The 20180-nt window shown below is 36.7% G+C and overlaps 3 protein-coding genes across 4 annotated transcripts in view; 2 read left to right on the top strand and 1 right to left on the bottom strand.

The window, feature by feature from the left end:
* Positions 1–1652: 1652 nt before the first annotated feature.
* Positions 1653–20180, top strand: part of LOC121430961 (serine/threonine-protein kinase dyf-5-like) — a 38837-nt gene continuing 20309 nt past the window's right edge. Inside the window, exon 1 of the mRNA XM_041628401.1 lies at positions 1653–1818. The gene's annotated coding sequence lies outside the window, so the exon portion shown is untranslated. The remainder of the gene's footprint in view (positions 1819–20180) is intronic.
* Positions 2297–16400, top strand: LOC121430959. Of its 2 annotated transcripts, none has more exons than XM_041628399.1 (11): positions 2297–2545; positions 5362–6048; positions 6487–6615; positions 6940–7045; positions 7511–7721; positions 8302–8842; positions 9407–9593; positions 10429–10674; positions 10986–11157; positions 11584–11732; positions 12499–16400. In XM_041628399.1, exons 1-11 carry the CDS (start codon positions 2492–2494, stop codon positions 12675–12677), a joined length of 2661 nt encoding a protein of 886 aa, XP_041484333.1. In that variant the 5' UTR covers positions 2297–2491; the 3' UTR covers positions 12678–16400. The 2 variants fall into 2 exon arrangements, with proteins under 2 accessions (XP_041484333.1, XP_041484332.1); XM_041628398.1 differs by having other exon boundaries at positions 2297–2554.
* LOC121430960 lies at positions 15541–19537 on the bottom strand. Its single transcript, XM_041628400.1, has 3 exons — positions 18807–19537; positions 17854–18087; positions 15541–17265 (listed from the first exon to the last, which is right to left on the bottom strand). Exons 1-3 carry the CDS (start codon positions 19082–19084, stop codon positions 17100–17102), a joined length of 678 nt encoding a protein of 225 aa, XP_041484334.1. The 5' UTR covers positions 19085–19537; the 3' UTR covers positions 15541–17099.

Genomic DNA, 20180 nt, shown 5'->3' with positions numbered 1-20180 from the left:
AACTGATGGTAGACCATGTATTCGGTAATTTGGACGGATTGGCAATTTTTGGCATTATACCATGAAATAAACCTAAGGGAAGCCCGACGGGACGTGGGAGACATGAGAAAATCATCTATGACACGAACAAAACCCGGAAATGTACTAATTCTGATACCCTTGTTGGTGTGAACAGGGAATCCCGTAGACCTACCTATGTTTATACCCTAGCAAATTAGTGCCTTTCTCATTAAAAACATAATACAGCCCAAATTGATACAGGGGCCCCTGAAAACCGGCGGTTTTGAAAGGGGAGGATGCGAAGCAAATCACAATTAGATTTGTCATTTTTAATAACAACGTTTTTGTACTTGAAAAGAGGGGGGGGGGGGGGGAAGGTTGGCGCTCTGCATGGGTAGCAGGTGCGTGGGTGCTGAAGCACCGCCCTAAGACTGGGTGCTCTTTATCCTATACACAGACAGCACCCACTGGAAATCCGTTTGGTAGGCCTATGCTGAAAGGTAGAAATTTTTATCAAAATTACCTTCATTTCTGTAAAGCGCGAACTTTATTTGAACCTAATAACATAGCGTCATGTGAAGGCATGACCCTCATCATTCCTGTCATAATTAGGGCGATCTCAGACAAAGGCAAACTGAGCCAGGAGAGTGAGCAGCGATAGAATTTTGTCATTTAAAGGGATACTCCGGTTGAAGATATTTATATCTCAATAAATGAAATAAAATATCACAGAGCAAAATACTGAAAATTTGATCAAAATCGAATAACCAAATAACAAAGTTTTCGAATTTGTACAGATTTGCATTATTCTGATGAAACAGTTCGAGGCAAGTCAGTCTTCATGTGAATATTCATTAGGTGGGCTGGTGATGTCATATTTCCACTTTCTACCAGGAACCGAAGTAATTGGATTGAAAATTGGTTTAGTGCATTAGTTATTTCTCATAATGGAGACACACCATTTACGCATTTATGAAAAAAATGAAACAATAATGATTTCATGTAACAACATAAGAAAACATAAAAAAAAGGAAAGTGGCGATGTGACATCATCAGTCCACAGAAATACAATACACGTTAACAATTCGTTGCATCAGTCCACCTGATATCATAAAGACATGCCGAGAACTGTGTCACCGCGGAATAATTCAAATCTTTAAAATTCGATAAATTTTTTATTTTGTAATCCAATTTTGATGAAATATTCAGCATTTTGCTCTAGATTTTACTCTAATTCAGCCCGAAGCATCTATTTAATTTTCCTCCCATTTTACCTACATTTTTTTCTTTCTCCCATTTTTTTTGCTTTTCATTCTCCTCTCCTTACTTCTCATTTTCTTTTCATTATCATTTTTTCAATACTTCCTCCCTTTCCCTTTTTTTATTGCAACGTAGGACCTATGACCCTTTGCCCCCCCCCCCGTTCCATTGAATCCACTTCCGTCTCCCCTCCCCCAACCACTGATCTCTAGGGGAGAGATCAGTGCCCCCAACCAACATAATTTCCTCCGATCGTCGATCGTGTCGAGCTCATTAAGAAAGTAGACAGACTTTGGGGAGATCGTAGACTATCGAACGAGTATTCACAGTTCACCGTCTATTATCTAAATTCACCTATTCGACGATGTGCATATTGCTATGGCATTTACGTGTAAATAAATTTGTGTGTGTGGTAGTTGTGTTCGTGTGTACGTGTGTGTGTAATGTTATGCAGCAGCAGCAGTATGTTTTCGCGATACTGAGACTTTACGAAGTGTTTTCGTTAGTTTTTTGGAAAAATATTGAACATTTGAAGCCAATTGTGTGGGTAAGACGATGGTAAGTTTTCATTCGAAACTGCTAAGGTTCTGTTTGATGTATGTAATGTCGGTAAAGGCGTTTGAAAGGTTAGTGAAGCTTCTAATGTTCTGTCGTTGACTAATTCGAGTCCACCATTTCTTCCTCCATCATCCCCGAGGCTTTACGGAGACGAAATCGAAAGTGAGGTTAAGAATGTATGCGAAGCTAAATTGAGAAATGCACGATTTAACTTTAAAGAGTTATGGTTAACATGTTTTTGTTTCAATATTCCACAAATGTTGTAGACTATTTGATAAGGTTCCTAATATTCTAAAGAGCAACTGTGACAGATGTCTCATCAAAATTTACAGCAACGAATAACAGAACTGAAGTGAATTAGCCTACCTGTCCTTGGCTGCCAAAATTCAGTCCACTGTCCAGATCGATGGTCATCCAATTCCAGGATTCCAGACAAGACAGCTGCAGGTGCTTGTTCAAGTCATGCAAGTTGTTAAAGACCCAGACCGGACCCGAAAATGATATTGACAAATTACCTATCAACGTGAAGAATAGGAATCAAGGATCACAAACATACCCTCAAAATGCGATTTACTTGGATATAAAAAGAGTAATTATGTCCGTAATCTGTGAATCGCGAGCTTGCTAAACGGCCGCCAGAGACTCTTTCTTCATCGTTTCGTTTTCTCCGGTGATGTTGATGACGTCACGTTGTGTAAGGCACGAGCAGCACTCTGTTAATTTGCATGTGAGTAAGGTAAGTTTTCCAAGTATTTGTGTGTTTTCAAATAGTGATTTCGTGTAGTTCTAGTATGTTTATTAATAAGATTTCGTAGCATAAGTATTAATTTAGCAATTCACTTTGACATGAATAATAAAATCTTGAAATTAATGATGAATTTGGCCGGAAAGATATCAAAATCGGTGGCGTTTCCTTGCTCTGGCCCCTCTGCTGCTGGCTGCTGCACCATGATGAGTGGCCGGGGTTGCACCGACTATGAATCGGGGAAAGGGCGGGCCGCTGGAGGTGAAGACGTACCTTGGCTGTTGCTCCTTGCTGAAGCTAGCCTAATGTTTTTACTACTCTACTAGTACCTAGTTCGATCCTTCCGATGAATATTTTATTTTGCCTTTGATTCTTGATTTAATTGAGCTGTAATTCCATCATATTGGGAGTTGAAGATATTTTTCATTTGATCTAGGGCACATTCGTTTGCCCACCTTTTCCAAAATCAGAACTTGAAGTTCAGTGAAAACAATTTTTTGTGAAGTTGTGACAGTGACAGTGCATGGTGTATGAGATTCATATTTTCCAAACAAAGTGTGTAGTATGAGTGAAAAACTTTTTCTTGTCAAATCTTTCAAACCAGCACACCCTATAATTATAAAAAAATTGTTGCTAGTTATTGCCTAGGCTATATATCTAGGCCTATTATGATATAAAAAATTGGTAACATTGTCATTCTCAATTCCATTTTTGTTATTTAAAAATTCTGATTGCCGTTTTTTTTTTTTACTTTTGACTTTGGAGGAAACTTGTCCTGAGTCTGAGATTAGGCCTTTGTTTGACCTTGATCCATGATCAGGCACGATGAAAGGGGGTTTTTCAGCTGAATTTTTAAAAATCTACCTGGCATAGGCAGTGCGCAGCGGGGGGGGGGGACATGTCCCCCCTAAATTTGAGATGTGGGGGACGTACCCCCCTAATTTTTGTGTTTACAACCTTTTTTTTTATGCTTGTCAATTTAGTTTCTGTTCTGGGTACCCCCTTAAAATGTCTCTGGTCCCCCCCCTAGAATTTACATTGATGACCATTTTTTTCTTCTTTTTTTGCTTGTCAAATTTTTTCACCTGTAGTGTCCATCACAAAATTTAAGGTGGACCCCTCCTAATTTTTTTTGGCTTCTGCCGCCAATGCCACCTGGTCTTTAAAAAGTGATGGGGGGGGGGCTGATCCACCCTCTTATTTCATTATATTTACAATTTTGCGTCATACAATATTAGGATAGGGGTACTGTTCGTTCCCTCTGCATATATGCCTGTCTACACTAGGATATACTGTCTGTCATATTTTATTTTCATGCATTCATATTCTATAATACATGTATAAGCTCATGGAATGTTGTCTCAGACCTCCAAAAAATGGGGTTTGCAAGTTTTTATGCGTGCTTGAGCAGGAAATCAGTAATCTCATCCCACATTTGATCTTGGCTGTTGAGCACGTGATTGCAACCAAAATATGTCCATGTATTAACCCTAAAAAGACTGGGGGGCTGATTCAGCCCCCCCCCTCGTCAATTTTCGCGATAAATCCGCCGCGCAAAATTCTTTGACCGCGTCGCTCGCTGACTTTTTGCTTTCAAGTCACGTGCAACTTTTGAGACCGAAATTGTGATCCCCGCATACCTGGTTCCGAAATTACGTAACATTTCGTAAGTGCATGCAGACCCAAAATTACTCAAAAACGTGAATTTGTGTACAAATCCAATGCAAATAGTGTTTTAAGCCAAAATTCATAAATGTATCATTTTTCCTTTTACTGCTTAAAATAAATTAATTTTATCTTTTTTATGGTCAAAATAAAGTCCCTGACAATTTCCCTTGAGAAAACAATAAAAAACAAAAAGTCGAAAAACAAAGAAATACATAAGAAATTTAGAAAACAATAGAATACATAAGAAAATAAATGTGATGTTGAAATTTTTAAAAATAAATTTGATCAGATGCCTATCTAGAGTATGTGAAACAAAAATTAGCATTTCAGGGGCATTATTTTATTAATTAGAGCAAACTAATGATTTTACGCATAAATTAGCATAATTAATGAGACATGAGTTTTTTGCACAATTTGACGTTATAATTTTGTAGATAATGTCATGGGTAACGCGTGTGCCAATTTTCGTCACGATCGACGGCCGAGATCATAAGGGGGGGGGGCTAAATCAGGCCCCCCCCAGTCTTCTTGGCGTCGAAATAGCCCAGTCTATTTAGGGTTAATCATGGCATGTTTTACAATACTGTAAGGTCAAATTCTATGAAAAATCACATTGCTTATTTTGCTAATTATGCAATTTCTGATTTATGCGTGAAATCAAAAGTTTGCTAATTATTAGATTGTGCCTTTAAAGTGCATTTTTGCTTCACACATCTCTAATATTTTATTGTTTTCTGAATTTCATGTTCTTATTTATTGTTTGGGATTTTATTTTGACCATAAACAAGATTAAATAAATTGATTTGATCAATAAAAAGACAAATGATAAAAAATAGTTATACATTTACGAATTTTTGCTATAAACACTTATTGCATTCGATTTGTACACATATTCATGTTTTTGAAGAATTTTTTGTCTGCATCCACTTACCAAATGTTGCACAATTTTGGAACCACATACCTGGGGATTGAAGTTTTGGTCTCAAAGTTGTATAAAGTGAATGAGCGCCACGCTCAATTTTTTTTTTCTAAAAATTTCCAAGGGACTGAATCAGCCCCCCTCGTCTTTTAAGAGTTAACCTCCTACTCTCCTGTAGTTAGTAAAATCCATGTTATTTTTTTTCTCATAGACTACAACTATCGAATTCATCATCATGTCAAAGCGTGACAAAGGAGGAGAGGATCCTGGAGGGTCAGGAGATGTACCAACCAAGAAGATAAAGCATGTAGGAGGGAATAGATGTGTTCTTTATGGATGCAGCAACACAATGTACAATGGATTTGCTATCCATGAAATGCCAAAGCAGGGATCAATCAGACGAGCATGGATCAATTTTATCCAGCTGAGGCTAAAAGGATTTCATGCAAACGAGAGGGCCCGTGTTCATGTATGCAGTGGGCACTTTCAGAGGGAACAATACGACCAGTCACAAGTGATGCAATATCAGTATGGCTACAGAAAGCTTCCGCCCCGTCTGCTCCCCAATGCTGTCCCCAGACTTCACCAAGCTGTACAGCCATTCCCTGCGGAGTGGTTCATCAAGGAGTCTATTCCTCCGGCAGAGCCAACACCGACCACATCTACTCTCACAGTGGCATCATGTAGAAGTTCCGACACCAGTACCGTGCATTCTAGTTCTACCAACATGACAGTTGCGTTTCTACGCAGTGAGAAGTCAAATACAAGTACTAGGAAGGAAAATGAAATCAAAGACCCTCGGCCAGTCACATTAGCTGATGCAAGTACTTGTATGTCTCCTACGCTGCCCAGTTCTGGTGGAAGCAAGCGGAGAACATCTTTGTTCAGTAGGAAGAAGGTATGTTTAAGGCAAAACTTTTATGCCTTTTGAATAATGTGTTAAACAAAAAAACCTAGAAAATTTATTGATTTTACAATCAGGATTTTTTATTGCTGTTACATGGAAATCAAGTTGTGAATACTCTAACATTGAAATGTTTACAGTGTGTAGCATGATTCTTCTATGTCATCAAATGTGAGACATTGTTGAATTACATTTTACATGTTCATTCATATCCCTCATCAGATGTGATTGCATGCAACTTTATATTCTCAGATATATGAAAATAATTTACGATATTGAGCTTTAATTGGAACTCAGAGTATATTGTACTTTGGACTCATGCTAGAAATACTTTTTAATATACCAGTTCGCAATTACGTTAGAATGTCTGTCAGTAAAATGTCATATAATTACAGTTTTATTCAAAATATTGTCATTGCTATTTCATTTCAGGAGGTCTGTAGAATAGCAGAAGAATATGCAAGGAAGGAGGAGGAAGAAGCAGCACGAGAAGCAGCAGCACAACAAGCTAGGAGGGAGCAAGAGAACACTAAGGCTGTTCAGGTTCAGTTGTTTCCCGATGTAAGTAAATGAAATAAAGATCTAAAGATGTTTTGTGGCAAACCAAAGTGTCATATTTGCAGTGACACTGAAGTTTGGAATTCAGTCATTGCCTTTTACTCAGATTTGTTTAAATTTGTGTGTTTTATATATAGATATATATATCTAGGTGTTTTCATTGTCTGCCTAGATTACCCGTAAGGATTTAATCGGAAAGGGGGTGGGGTGGCATTTGTGAGTTTTACATCAATCTGTCTACCTCTATTTTTTTCTCTCCCCCCTCATTTTAAATTATCTGTTATTTAATATTGTTTTACATTTACACATATTAACCTGTCCCCTCAGATGGTTGATAAGCAGTTTCAAAAGAAACCAAAGACGAGGACTTGTGCTGTGCAGGTAAAGCCTGCCAAACCTCCAAAACCTATCAAGCCTGTTACGAAAGAGAAAGGTGAGTAGTCATACACTTATTATTTATTTGTGTTGTATGATATATTTATGGGTTGCATGTACCATGTAAGGATATGGAACTCATACTCTTTATTACTTTGCCAAATTTGAAAAATAGATAAGAATGCAATTATACCTTGGGGGTCATATCATAATGCTGGTCCTAATTTACGAGTGATTTAAAGAACAACTGGTGATCCATTCTGGTGGTACAAGTATGTAAATGAGGTTCATCCTTAATATGCTCATTGGTGATTATTTAGCACATAATAAAGGCTTGTCTGTCAACTTCAGAACAGTTTTATGAAACACCCACCTGGGTACATAATTGGCCCAAAATTTCTCTATATTTATAGTTGTCAAAATGTATTCCAAGCACTAACAAATTTGGAATAAAATAAAAATCAAAGTAGAGCCCCTATTATGTAATGCATTACAGTCCAGTTTCACCATGTTCTTGATATAGGAATCCAGGTTTGCCTTTCCTCTGGAAAGGTGGTCCCTACAGTCACATCCTCAACCCAAACAGACCATCTTGAAGCAGAGTCAGAGGATAATAAATATGATGACAAGGACGATGAATGTGATGACGAGGATGTTGAATATGACAACAAGGATCCAGATTATATACCAGAGCAGGAACTTGAAGAAAAGGATGCAGAAGAATTTGAGAAAGTGTAAGTGGTTTTCAATTATGATGTTAATGCTTGTCAAAATGCTATCATAAATAACTTTGAAAGCTTTATGGATCTAATTGAAAACGAGAAGGCAAAAGGGTGTACAAGCATCACTGATGGTCTTGCAGAAGTCTTAGGTGGTATGATGAAGGTCACAGGTAATTTAAGGTCAATTAACTTTGTATTTTATTATCATAATTATAATGATGTGTTTTTTAGATAATTATTAACATAATGTTTATATATATCAATAAAATTGTTTTTAAATTCGTCACTGGTTATATATTGAATCAAATAATGCAAGAAAGACTGCCAGGTGTTCTTGTTTTATTTACAATTTGACTGATCGATATGTTTTGTAATACAGATTACGCATGATTGCAGTTCATTTGCTATCAGTAATCTACCTAGAAGAGCCATAATACAGGTGGTAACTGGTAATAATTTGATTAATTTGGAGTTGCTTCTTCCGTTATGACTCTTAATTAAGCATTACTTCACACGGTAGGTTTTCATTTCCTGTCTCTATTATTTGATAATATTGGTTACACTTTATGGAATGTTTGTTTGTTTTTTACAGGAACATGCCTGCTGATATCATCAGTCAGCAGAAATACATTGTTTTCGAGGAACAGCTGATTGAGCTATTTAGGCAATGCAGGAGCTGCCACTTGCCCTGCTCAGTGGAAATCCAGCAGCCAGCAAACTTTGGGAGTCGGATTAAAGTGGTATCAACATGTGAGGAATGCGGCTCCAGACACGAATGGTCTTCACAGCCAACAGTGGGCAACTTATCAGCTGGAAACATATTGTTATCGTCAGCGATTCTGTTTGCTGGGGCAAGTGCCACCAAGATATTTAAGATCTTCAAGATAATGAATCTACGTGGTATATCAACATCAACATTCAACGAACACCAGACCAAGTACCTCCAGCCAGCAGTCATCTTGGAATGGAGGAAAGCTCAATCAGCTATTTTAACCAACATCAAGGCCAGTGAGCATGACCTGATTGTGGGAGGGGATGGCAGGAGTGATTCCCCGGGACATTCTGCCAAATTTGGATCATATACCTTAATGGACTTGAGGACAGACAAGGTCATTGATGTCCAGCTGGTGCAAGTGAGTGATTTGTGTCATTTATTTTCAGTTTTTATGGTTCAAAGCTTTTTTTTATGTAATTGCAAATTATCAAGAAAATCAAGATTATTTACTTCCTTGACTCAGAAAGATCATTTTCTGATGTTCCACTTGGTAAATACTATAGTCCCACATGTAGACTTTCATGATGTTGCAACATTTACTCCAAATGATCATGGACCGTGTGATTGCTCTGATTGTTATTCATAATTTACATTCAGTCAACACCATGAAAATGTACATGTGGGACTACAATATTTACCCGGTGTAACATAAACAATCTGTAAGAGTCAAGAAAGTGAATATTCTGCACTTTTTTCAGGAATGTTTAAATCAAAAATATTCCAAGGAAATATAGAAAATAGGTGGCAATTTCTTTTTGGTCAGGTTTCTTTTTTCCTCCTATATTGGTCCTAGATCTGCACTGTAAGTATGGTTAAACAGTTGTCAAAATAGATAAAAGGAATTACTTTTAACAGTTGTTTGAATGGCGTTAAAATGTTTTGAGTCTGCCCTAATTTTTTTTTCTTTCCCTCCCATAATTAGTGTACAGAGGTGAAGAATTCCAATGCAATGGAATTGGAAGGTCTGAAACGGGCATTGGAGAAGATGGATGCGGAAGCTGTAGAGATAAAAACAATAGTGACTGATCGGCATCTTCAGATAGCGAAGTTCCTGCGGGAGAATTACCCCCATATAGATCATCGTTACGATGTATGGCATATTGCGAAAGGTAATTATCAGAATGTGTGCTTAATTTTATGTCAGAAAAAATCAATAGTACTGTTTATGTTGAAATTTTATTGTGTCTTTTTTAGATGTCTTATATTTTAACGTTTCTACATATTACTAGATGCATATTAAAGAAAAATGCCAGTAGTTGCAGTAAACACTGATTTTATGAGAAAGTCTGTAAAACCAGGCTTAATTATCAGTATATCATCGAGGATCTAGATCTGGTACAGTTACATAAACTGAACACTTAAAATCTTGAAAATCTATGCTGAAAAATGTTCACACTGAAGATCACCAACACAGATAGGCACACGTGGGACAGTGTAATATTATTGCTGGGATAAAGACCAGACGGAAGTGACAGAATCCGCGCTTTTTTTGCTTATTTCTCAGTTATTACACAATTTCTTCCAAAATCCTTTGGCACATATTTTTTCATTCATTAAAACAGACATTTAATTGGGTGGCCAGTATATTAGATTCTGTAAAAAGTCATTTTGAGATCGTTACCAGAACTGGAATTTATCGTTAAAACAACCAAATTATCAATGCAATGTAGCACCTTATGTCTACTTGGCTTTGAATATAGAATCGCACAGTACGCTGTTTTTTTTTCTTAGTTTCACAATCAATTAATAATAATAATAATTGGCATTTATATAGCGCTTTATCAATCTACGACTGTTCAAAGCGCTTCACGCTTTTGACAATTCTATGTTTTTATTGGATCTTGCCTAGTTGCCTTTCTTGTGCCATTGTATGACATGTTCTTATTTTGTATACTACAATTGATACTTTGATTTTTGTTTTTATGCTGTCTTTGTATGATGTAGGATTGAAAAAGAAACTGAAAGCATTGGGCCGAGTTAAGGACTGTGAACTCGTGCAAGCATGGTTGAGGACACTCATCAACCATGTGTACTGGACAGCACTCTCCAGTCCAGGTGGCGACAAGGATGTCATGAAATCCAAATATAAGAGGTCAATGAACCACATCCGAAACATCCACACTGACCAAGACCCAGAACAGGCATGCGAACATGGGGACGATTATCCAGCACGGGAATGGATGAAGTCAGGTAAGCTTTATGATCATTGATTGCATTGGTTTACTTTGACTGTTTTTTAAATCACCAAGTAAAGATATACATTTGCTTTTCAATTAAATTGTGCTTGAAAATATGCGTTTGTTCAAATATTCAATTAAGTAAAATTGATGACAGGTTTGATATGAATATTGGAGACATTTTATAAATCTGAAGTCATTACTTATGTACCTGTTTTCGAATGAGAAATGTTTTGATATTTTTAAAAGTATTTGGGACATGATTCCAAAGTGATTAAGTTTTACACCAATATATAGTGTGTATTGTTCATATCCTCATTACAGGTACAAAAGTGTACGAGAAGTTGCGGGAGATAATGTTGAATACTAGAATTCTCAATGACATTGGGAAGATGTCTCCCCATGCACAGACAAGCAAGGTGGAGGCTTTCCACAATGTTCTTCTACATTGGTGCCCCAAGTTGCTGGTATATTCATACCAAGGGATGAAGTGCAGGTAAAGTAGGCCATTAGAACGAGTTAGATTTATATTTTTATAAACTGAAATCATTCTTTTTCATTCATTTATTATACTGCTAGCAAACAAAGTTTGAAGGGGGTATATAGGAATCAGGGAACCTTAGGTCGGTTTGGAGGATAGTCAAGGAGATGGTACTTCAGTTACTAATTTACAGATTATTTCTCAATTTTGGACCAATTTTGAAATTAACCACATACATTGGTTTTGGGATAAAGACATCTTCCATATGGGTTGTAAATTGCATTAATGTGGAGTGGGTAGCAGACATCTTTATCTAATATGTGGTTTTACTTTTTATTCACTTCTTGTTATATTGGGGGGGGGGGTGCTATGTTTGGTTATTATGTCATACTGATCACATTGTCCCAAGTATGCCAATCCTGTATAAAATGAATCTTTCAGATTATACTTGGCTGCTTTGCATTGGAACGAGAACTGTGGTAGATCGCAGGCTCAAGATGTGGATGGCAATCCAGTGTACAAGTTGAAGTATCCACGTTCCAAGGAAGGAGGTCACACAGTTGAAAAAGTTCTGACTGCTTGTACTTATGGTAAGTACTACTTATGAGAAGAAGGGACTTTCCACTAAGCTATTTTAGTCTTATAATTTTCTTTTCTATAGAGATAGTAAAAAGTCATCAGAAGTCAGCTTATTTTGATTTGACTGATGATTCTTGATGGAAATGTCTTTTACATCGAGCACCAGATGGACTGGCAAAATTTTTCATCAATGGTTATACCTACTTGATTGCTTGAAATTTAAAATACACTATCTTGGGTTCTTGTTCATGTCCTTGCGCTACTAAAAATTCATAGTGCAGTTTTTCTGTTGAAATGAGATAAGAATCCGATTGTGCTTTTTACGTTATCTTGCAGCTTTTAATTACACCCCATCACTTGTTTAAAATCTATAAAGAATCAGACATGCTGGAATGTAGTTAGTAGGACGGCAATAATGTGTATGGACATTTTTTTTTAAAGTCTTTATACACTGAGTTTATGTGGAGACTTGAAAATATATTGCCTTTTTTTTCTTGTAGTTGTTTTTTTCTAAAGGTTGACATCTAAAAAGCTCATACCACATCGTTCTCTCCAAGCCTGGCAGATGAGATGCAGGCAATTACCTGCAACAAAGTTCTGAGTTCAAAACTTTTTTCCTTGCAAATAAGATGTGTGCATTTCTGCAATCATTTGTGTGTGAGATGCATGTGAGATTCTGTCAATGCAGGCGATTGACACATGCAAGGCTTGCACAGAACGATGTGAGAGGGCCTTGAAGTATTTTCTTAACCTGTAGTTTGGGATTTTATCTTGCAGATTATGTGAAAGCTCTACTGAGAGTAGTTCTGGATCTGGTGGAAAACAAACTGCAAATCAGAGGCGAAATGGACGAGTTGCAGCCAAAGCCAGCCCGAAGTGCCTCATACCAGAAACCCAACAAGAGCGAAGCTGTTCAGGCTTTCGAGGAGCACCATCGCTTTGCTGATAGAACCTAGTTTGATTTTGAACAAATTCATCAGTGAATTTTAGAAGTAAAACCATGATTAATGAACCAGACTTTGTTACTATATATGCCTTTTCATGAAACATGGTGAATGCATTTTCTATCAGTACACAGAAGATTATCGGTATGATTTATGCACGTGAGTAGTGTATAATAAATATGCATAATAGAAAAAGCAGAGATGCCAAGTTCAAAGACCAGCTATGCGTGAGATTTTCTGTGAATCTGAGTGAGATCACAGACATTGTGTACAATGTATATGGAGATAGGCTTTGATAGTTGCGTGAAACAGAGATTAGAGGGGATGAACCAGAGTCCAAAATGCTTGAGTCTCACGCATAATGTGTGAGACTTGGTTGCTCTGAAAAAGGTGAAATACATAGTATACCACAATATATGTGGATCTCGGAAAATACCTGTAAACTTATGTATCCTGTCCTAGCATTAGGGAATAAATTATTGCTGCTTTTAATGTAGGACAGCAGCCAGTGTCAACATCAAAATCTTGACTGAGGTTAACTTTTTAAATGTCCCAACTTTCATTGCCCATGACATTATTTTTAGGATAATACTTCAGGTGAATGTAATTACAGTTAAATGAACTGTGATTATGCTCAGATTTAACAACGAAACTTGAATTTTCAAGTCAAGTATGAAAGATTGATGCTGCTTTTTGGATAGTAGTCAGTTCGACATCAACATCTTGAGTGAGTCCTAAATTTGTATTGTATATGGCTTTAAGATCAGGAAAAATTATCCAGCTTGGACGTTATCAGGCTATAATGAACTTTGATCATGTGTAGGTGTAAATATGAAAAAAATCCTAGATCAGTTTTCCTTGCAAATTAGATATAAAGGGAATGCTAGATAAATATACAAACTGACTCCTTTCTACCTATCCCATGCACACAAATATTGACATTAGACCATCTCATTTTGATGTTTAATGAAGCTTGTACACAAAGGGTAGGAGTACAAAGTAAACTTTTTATGGAAGTTTTAAGGGGGTGATGGGATAAAATCATTTTAGGTAAAAAAAAACTCCCCAAAACATGGTTACTGGTAATAGCGTTATATGTACCATTTTCATAAGTTCATTAACACATCTATTTTATTTCGAATACTGCAACATTTTGTCGGTCTATGAGACAAGTGTATGCCCAGGTTTTCCATTGCAATGAGATCAGGGTATAGGGTACTTCTTTCTATAAAGGGAATACTAATGGGTATTAGAGCCACTTAATTTGCATCTGCATCTTAAATTTATGGCCTAGAGTTGTTTAATTGCACAAAGTGTGTTGGGGGGTATTTTAATGTCGCATAGTCAATTTTCTATTTGTATATTATAGGCAACACTACCAGGCATGTCCCACCTTCCACCTGTTCATTTGAATATTTACCAAACGACAGATTTATTGCACTATGTCATATAAATGACTTATGTACACCTTGTTATAGATAGTGAATGATACAGGTTATGCGACTTCTCCTAAATTGATATTCAGTAAATTTGACAGAAAAGAAAATTTCTATTGGGAGTTTGAAAAGAATGTGTACAATATAGAACAAGGTGATTTGTTAAAATATAAGTAAAGAAATACCAAGAAAAGGAAAAAAGAACAGTTTGTTTTACTTTTATTATTGTATTTATGTTTTCTAGTATGCTGAGACTTGGGATAATGAAGTGATAGAGAATCAAGTATATAAAGATGTAAAGGGAAGAGAGAAAGATATGGAGAGTGACAAAGGGGAAGGGTGAGAGAAGATATAAGAAACACAGAAACGGAGTAAAGAGGGAGAAAGATAAATGAGAGAGGGGGCAAGGGCAGAATGACAGCGAGAGAAAGTGAAATAGGGGGGAAGGATGATGGATGGGAGAGAGAAGAGGGGGTGAACTGAAGTCGTATGGATGTATGTCAGGAAGAATGGGTTATTTCGGACGTTTTTAGGGGCATCCATTGTGTAGGAGAAATAATAAAGTATTTTTTCCCCTCTGTAATCACATCTTATCTGCAGAAAACCATTAAAACATGCAAATCAAATGATCAACAAATTATTTTCCAACCATTTCTTTCTTTTGCTGAATTGTCGAATCAGCCAGATTTCTGTGGTCAGAAGAGTTTGACATGAAGATTCAACTAGTTGATACCATAACTTTTTTCTCTATTTTTGAGAGGGAACTGGTGAAAATGGATCAATCACAGTGATTACTTTCTGACCAGTAGCATATATCAGACAAATAAAATTCCATCATAAGAAATTGACTTCCTCGCTAATTTCTGTTCTGTGTCTACCATCGTTTTCACACTTTCTCTTTCCATGTCTCTCCTATTTTTCTTCTTATTTCTCTATACGACTTTGCACTTGTTTCTCAATGTAGATCTTTGCATTTCTCGAACTCCTTCCCCTTTCATTCCTCTCACAATATTAAATTTATAAATGAAATATAAAAAAAATGTTTTCACTTCTTATTTCTCTATACGACTTTGCACTTGTTTCTCAATGTAGATCTTTGCATTTCTCGAACTCCTTCCCCTTTCATTCCTCTCACAATATTAAATTTATAAATGAAGTATAAAAAAAATGTTTTCACTTCTTATTTCTCTATACGACTTTGCACTTGTTTCTCAATGTAGATCTTTGCATTTCTCGAACTCCTTCCCCTTTCATTCCTCTCACAATATTAAATTTATAAATGAAATATAAAAAAAATGTTTTCACTTCTTATTTCTCTATACGACTTTGCACTTGTTTCTCAATGTAGATCTTTGCATTTCTCGAACTCCTTCCCCTTTCATTCCTCTCACAATATAAATTATAAATGAAATATAAAAAAACGCAACAAATGCATCATGTTCAAGTTCAATTCATTTCATATATTTTAAAAAAGACAAGGTTACAATACAAAGTGAATGTTAACAAGATTGGTTGACATGACTTCCTACTCATCTGCCAGTGAAATAAATGCTCAATGTAATAGATGGAAATAAGGTGTATAATTATTCAGTTCTCCAAAATTTTCAATCCAAATTCAATGACAAGAAATATATTTCCTTGATGAAATAGTTACATAATGGGTGGATACATCTCAACAATTTTGCATAATTATGTCAAGTGAGAAGCTTGTCATGCTTTTGAGACGATACTTCCTACATTGTACTACCAGTAGTTCTGAAATGAAGCAACACACTCCAAACATATGTCACAGAAAAAAAATCCTCAAAATGTGATCATGTAAATAATAATAATAGCAGGGCCTGCTGGGAGAACATCTTTCAGAACTGAAGTGGGTTCCCTGGGTAAATTTTCTATACTATTATTCCTGTTACAAAAAAAAAAATACACTATAACTGTTACAAAATGATTTCCAACTTAAACAGTAGGGAACCAATTTCTTATTTCTATAAAAAATATAAGCAAAAAAGTAAAAGACAAATAACTGCATCAGAAAATTTTTAAATGAAATTGATTCACAAAGAAAATTAATGATTCCAATGATTTATATATTTCTAATGAAAAGTCTTCACACAACAAAAAATGGATGTTAAAAGGGTTATAGATTTGCAGCAAAATCCTAATATCATGTCTAGATATTTAAAGTATATTTAATGAACGTGAAATAAGTGGATGCAGAAAAATTAATGCTAACGTGTCATTAAATGTCTTTTATTTTCCTATTATCAGTCAAATTACTGTTGTGATCACGATATCTGCAGACAAGATCATAATACCTTCAAGGGCTGAGGGAAATGGAAAAAAATTAAAAAATTCCCTGGCTATTGTAGAGTTAAAACCTTTATTTTTTTAATACTAGTAAATGCTAAGGACTGAAATTTTTGTACTATTAAATAATATGCCACTCATGGAATTTGATACATATGTAAAGACCAAATATGGAGTCTGAATTACTGAATCACGTATGAAAAAGAGTAAGGACACAATTTAAGATATGACTACAGATTATGAGATTGGTACTAGTAATTTATCTCAACCATGCAAACCATGAAGGTTTTAAGGACAAAATGCTCACTTACAAATGGTAGTCTACACTGACACACTAAATCTTTATTGATGAACTAAAAATAAATACATATATAGAACATTCTTACATCCACATAACTTGTGTGTATTGCTATGTATATAAAATGAGAGTGTAATAGATGATTGGGCAACAATGCAATTATGTGATCACATGCACATGCTTGTACATGTAGATGAACAAATTAAAACAAATATATAGATGATAGTACACATCTTGTTTTTTCTGACATTCTTCAGGAAAAATATACAATGTATGTCACAATTAAATAATAATGATTCATGATTTCATAGACAAAATGAACCAGACCTTCAGCTACAGTGCTATAGCAATTATTGTTGGTTGGAATGTACATACAGGTAATTGACTTTAAGCTCATCTTAGGCGACGTAGGATGGTGCCCTTGTACTGATCCCCTCCATCTGGATAGGCTTCCATGATAGCAGCATGGATGCATGCAGGCAGTTGTACCCTGATGTCTTTTCCAAGCCAGCCCCAACACCATCTCACCACTTTCCGATATGCCACATATCGGTATTTCCTTAATAATATTAAATGAAAAAAGAGAAGAAAATGATAAATATGGCTTTAATGCAAGACTCGTAATTCATATAATTAAATGATACGTTGGGAATTTGATTAGCAGTTTTGGTCAAACAATGTGTGAAAGTGTCATATTGTTTCTTATATTTTTCACATTTTTCATCATACTACATTACTGGGTGAGTGACTGTGAGGGGGGGGGGGGGCAAAAACAAGGTTAAATACATTGCACTGCAGTTGAGTGCTCTAGACAAAAAGGGTAAAGAAGAACTTAAATTTTGTCAAGTCAATAATGGTACATATTTGTAGATGTAACAAAAATTATTCACTAGACTTTGAATCTTACAAAAAATAAAACATCAGAGTAACACTGTATGATGAATCTGACCAATTATCCCCCCCCCATGCATAGATAATCTGTCTTCTTTATGAGCTGCTTTTTGGGGAAAAATAGTCAAGTCCATATGTAATTTTCCCCTTCCCAAAAGGTATGAAGATAATTGAAGACATTTTTACATCAGAGCAAGGTACGTTATTTTCTTCTGATACAACTTCCAATGTAATTAAAGAGCAATATATGACTTACTCGTTATTGCGATCACCAAAACCTCTCGCTGCTCGACGCCACCGATCTGTATATTCCAGCCAACCAATATAGAGCGATGTGGCATTAAGTATGGCAGGTTCGAATTCATCTGATTCCACCAGACAGCGTGCTCCCTGTCGGTCAGCCTCTCCAAGTACCTCTGGTGCTTCCCTGCAGCACAAACAATCTCCTTCGTTGAAAGAAGGGTGCACACGACACCTTCCACATGTACACCTGGATACAAGAAAGATTTTTTTTTTAAATATGACCTTCCATATTTTCCATTTAACAAGGAACACAAATAATTATTAAACACAAAAGCAGATGCAAATCCTCCTTCTAAACTCAAAGTTCAATTTGGTCTATGACTCGACTCAAAAGGCTGAGCCGCCCATGGTCCATTTCATCATGAACGAGCACAGCTGAGCTGAGAGTCGGTGAGAGTGCGCTGATTAAAAATACCGTATGCCAAATGAAATTTTGGTTTAAATACAGAGGTAGGCCCATCCCTCACTATACAGTATTAGTTTTACTTTGTGTGTTAATTACTGTTAGCCCCCCGAAAAAAATAAAAAATGAAATACTGAATGGATTGACATGATTGACCGAGTCAGAATCTTGCATTGCATCTTGTCTTGCATTGATCGGACTTAGCAAGCATGCCCTGCCTTGGCTTAGACAAAAAGCTTCAATCTCTGTCATATGGGTTGTTCCGCTGAACTCCATTGGCTCCACTCATCAAATAATTTTTTTTCAAAAAAGTTGGATTAAACTCCTCAAACAGATGGCTGCCAGCCGTTAGCTCTGCCTGTGCATGCTGATTGCTGGCCCTTGTTTGCCGAATGCATGCATTTATATTAATTATGACATGCATCAGAAAGTTGTTAAGACTACTATAAGGTACCCGGTATCGTATCTATACTGTTCGGTAAAAAATATATTTGAAAATTTACCAATTATCGACGTTTTCCAGAAGTCGATTAGCATTAGCTGGCCCAGCATCCCCGACATTCTGCCCCGGCTCACCACGGGGTAAGGGCTCGTAATCCCATTCGACGAGCTGCCGGTTCTCCCCGTCATCAGCTTCGCCTCCATCGCTATCACTACTGCTGCTCGTCTCATCACTCTCACTCTCAGTCTCACTATCGGTGCCATCAACATTTTCAGATTCAAAATCCATAATCAAGTCTTGTTGATCGAGCGCATCTTCTCTCTGAGCCGGGGCCGTCATTCCTCTCCTTATAATATCAATAACAGAGTATGACGGAAGCAAACAAACTTTACAATCACTGCCAACAAAGTCAAAATCGATAGGTACGGAGTATGCAAACAGCGAACAATATGCACACCCACGGCCGGCCACAGTCTCGATATCTCCGCCGCGCCGGCCGCCGGGCTCGCCGGTGCAATCGCAAATACAGCGTTGATATCAGCTCAGCTGTGCTGCTCAGCTCAGCCAGGCCAGCTCAACTAGCTAGCTAGCTCCTCCGGATCCGCGCTCTACACAACTTGACGTCATCATTTTCGGGCGACGTGGGGGGTCGCTCAATCGAAGGGAATTTGGAAGGGGTGGTTTATTAATTTTTCTTTCATTGTTTTTGAGCAATGGAAGGAGATACACGTAATATGTTTGGTATATTTGTATTCTATGAATCATTAGCTTTCTTTTGATGTATGGTTGTTTTCACATCGGTCAGGATCTTTAAGAGAGAATTTTGAGTGGATGAGTGAAAGTGATTGTGAGTCTGTCTTGTCTTTCTCAGTAACTAATGCCTAATGGCCACAATCATATGGCAATATTATCTTGTTTCCTTCCTCCGTTAAACTTAAAGTCGGAGATTGATACTAAAACTTTTACAAAGTGATAATTCGACAGTAAAAATGAGTGAAGACGTTTCCTATGGCTATGTAAGGGTGCTGATGTTAGAGTTAAACAGGTTGCTTAGAAGATTTTGGCGGGTGATGTGAAGATTGCAAATGAAGTATGAAATAAGAGCATGGAGCTGGATTTTACTGGCACTGCTGATGCGGTCAGGGGGAAGAAACAAGAAAGAGGAGAAATGTCTTGGGGTCTGTCTTAAAGAAACCTGCACATCGTCCGGCATTGTTGTTCTCTATGCGATTGATGAGGTCATGGCGCACAGGTGGCCATACGCACTCTTTCAATAAACAAGGTGTGGCAAAATAAGGTTGGCAATGTTTGTCTTTGTTTTGGGGGACAAATGCTTAATTTTTTGCCAGTGCCAGTTTCCATTGCAACTATTCATCAATCATCATATTGGTTCTTAAGTAAATTGATTTTTTTTTATTATTTTGATTTTAAATAT

This window comes from Lytechinus variegatus, chromosome 17 (genome assembly GCF_018143015.1).
Source record: "Lytechinus variegatus isolate NC3 chromosome 17, Lvar_3.0, whole genome shotgun sequence".
NCBI classification, from domain to species: domain Eukaryota; kingdom Metazoa; phylum Echinodermata; class Echinoidea; order Temnopleuroida; family Toxopneustidae; genus Lytechinus; species Lytechinus variegatus.
This window is presented reverse-complemented; position numbering and strand designations above follow the sequence as displayed.

Coding starts and splice junctions, on each gene's coding strand:
- LOC121430960 (XM_041628400.1), bottom strand. CDS start 19,084: ATGACGGCCCCGGCTCAGAGAGAAGATGCGCTCGATCAACAAGACTTG. Junction 18,088..18,806: donor CTGGAAAACGTCGATAATTG/GTAAATTTTCAA, acceptor TCTTGTATCCAG/GTGTACATGTGGAAGGTGTC. Junction 17,266..17,853: donor TTTGGTGATCGCAATAACGA/GTAAGTCATATA, acceptor AATATTATTAAG/GAAATACCGATATGTGGCAT.
- LOC121430959 (XM_041628398.1), top strand. CDS start 2,492: ATGTTGATGACGTCACGTTGTGTAAGGCACGAGCAGCACTCTGTTAAT. Junction 6,049..6,486: donor CTTTGTTCAGTAGGAAGAAG/GTATGTTTAAGG, acceptor ATTTCATTTCAG/GAGGTCTGTAGAATAGCAGA. Junction 11,733..12,498: donor TCTGACTGCTTGTACTTATG/GTAAGTACTACT, acceptor TTTATCTTGCAG/ATTATGTGAAAGCTCTACTG.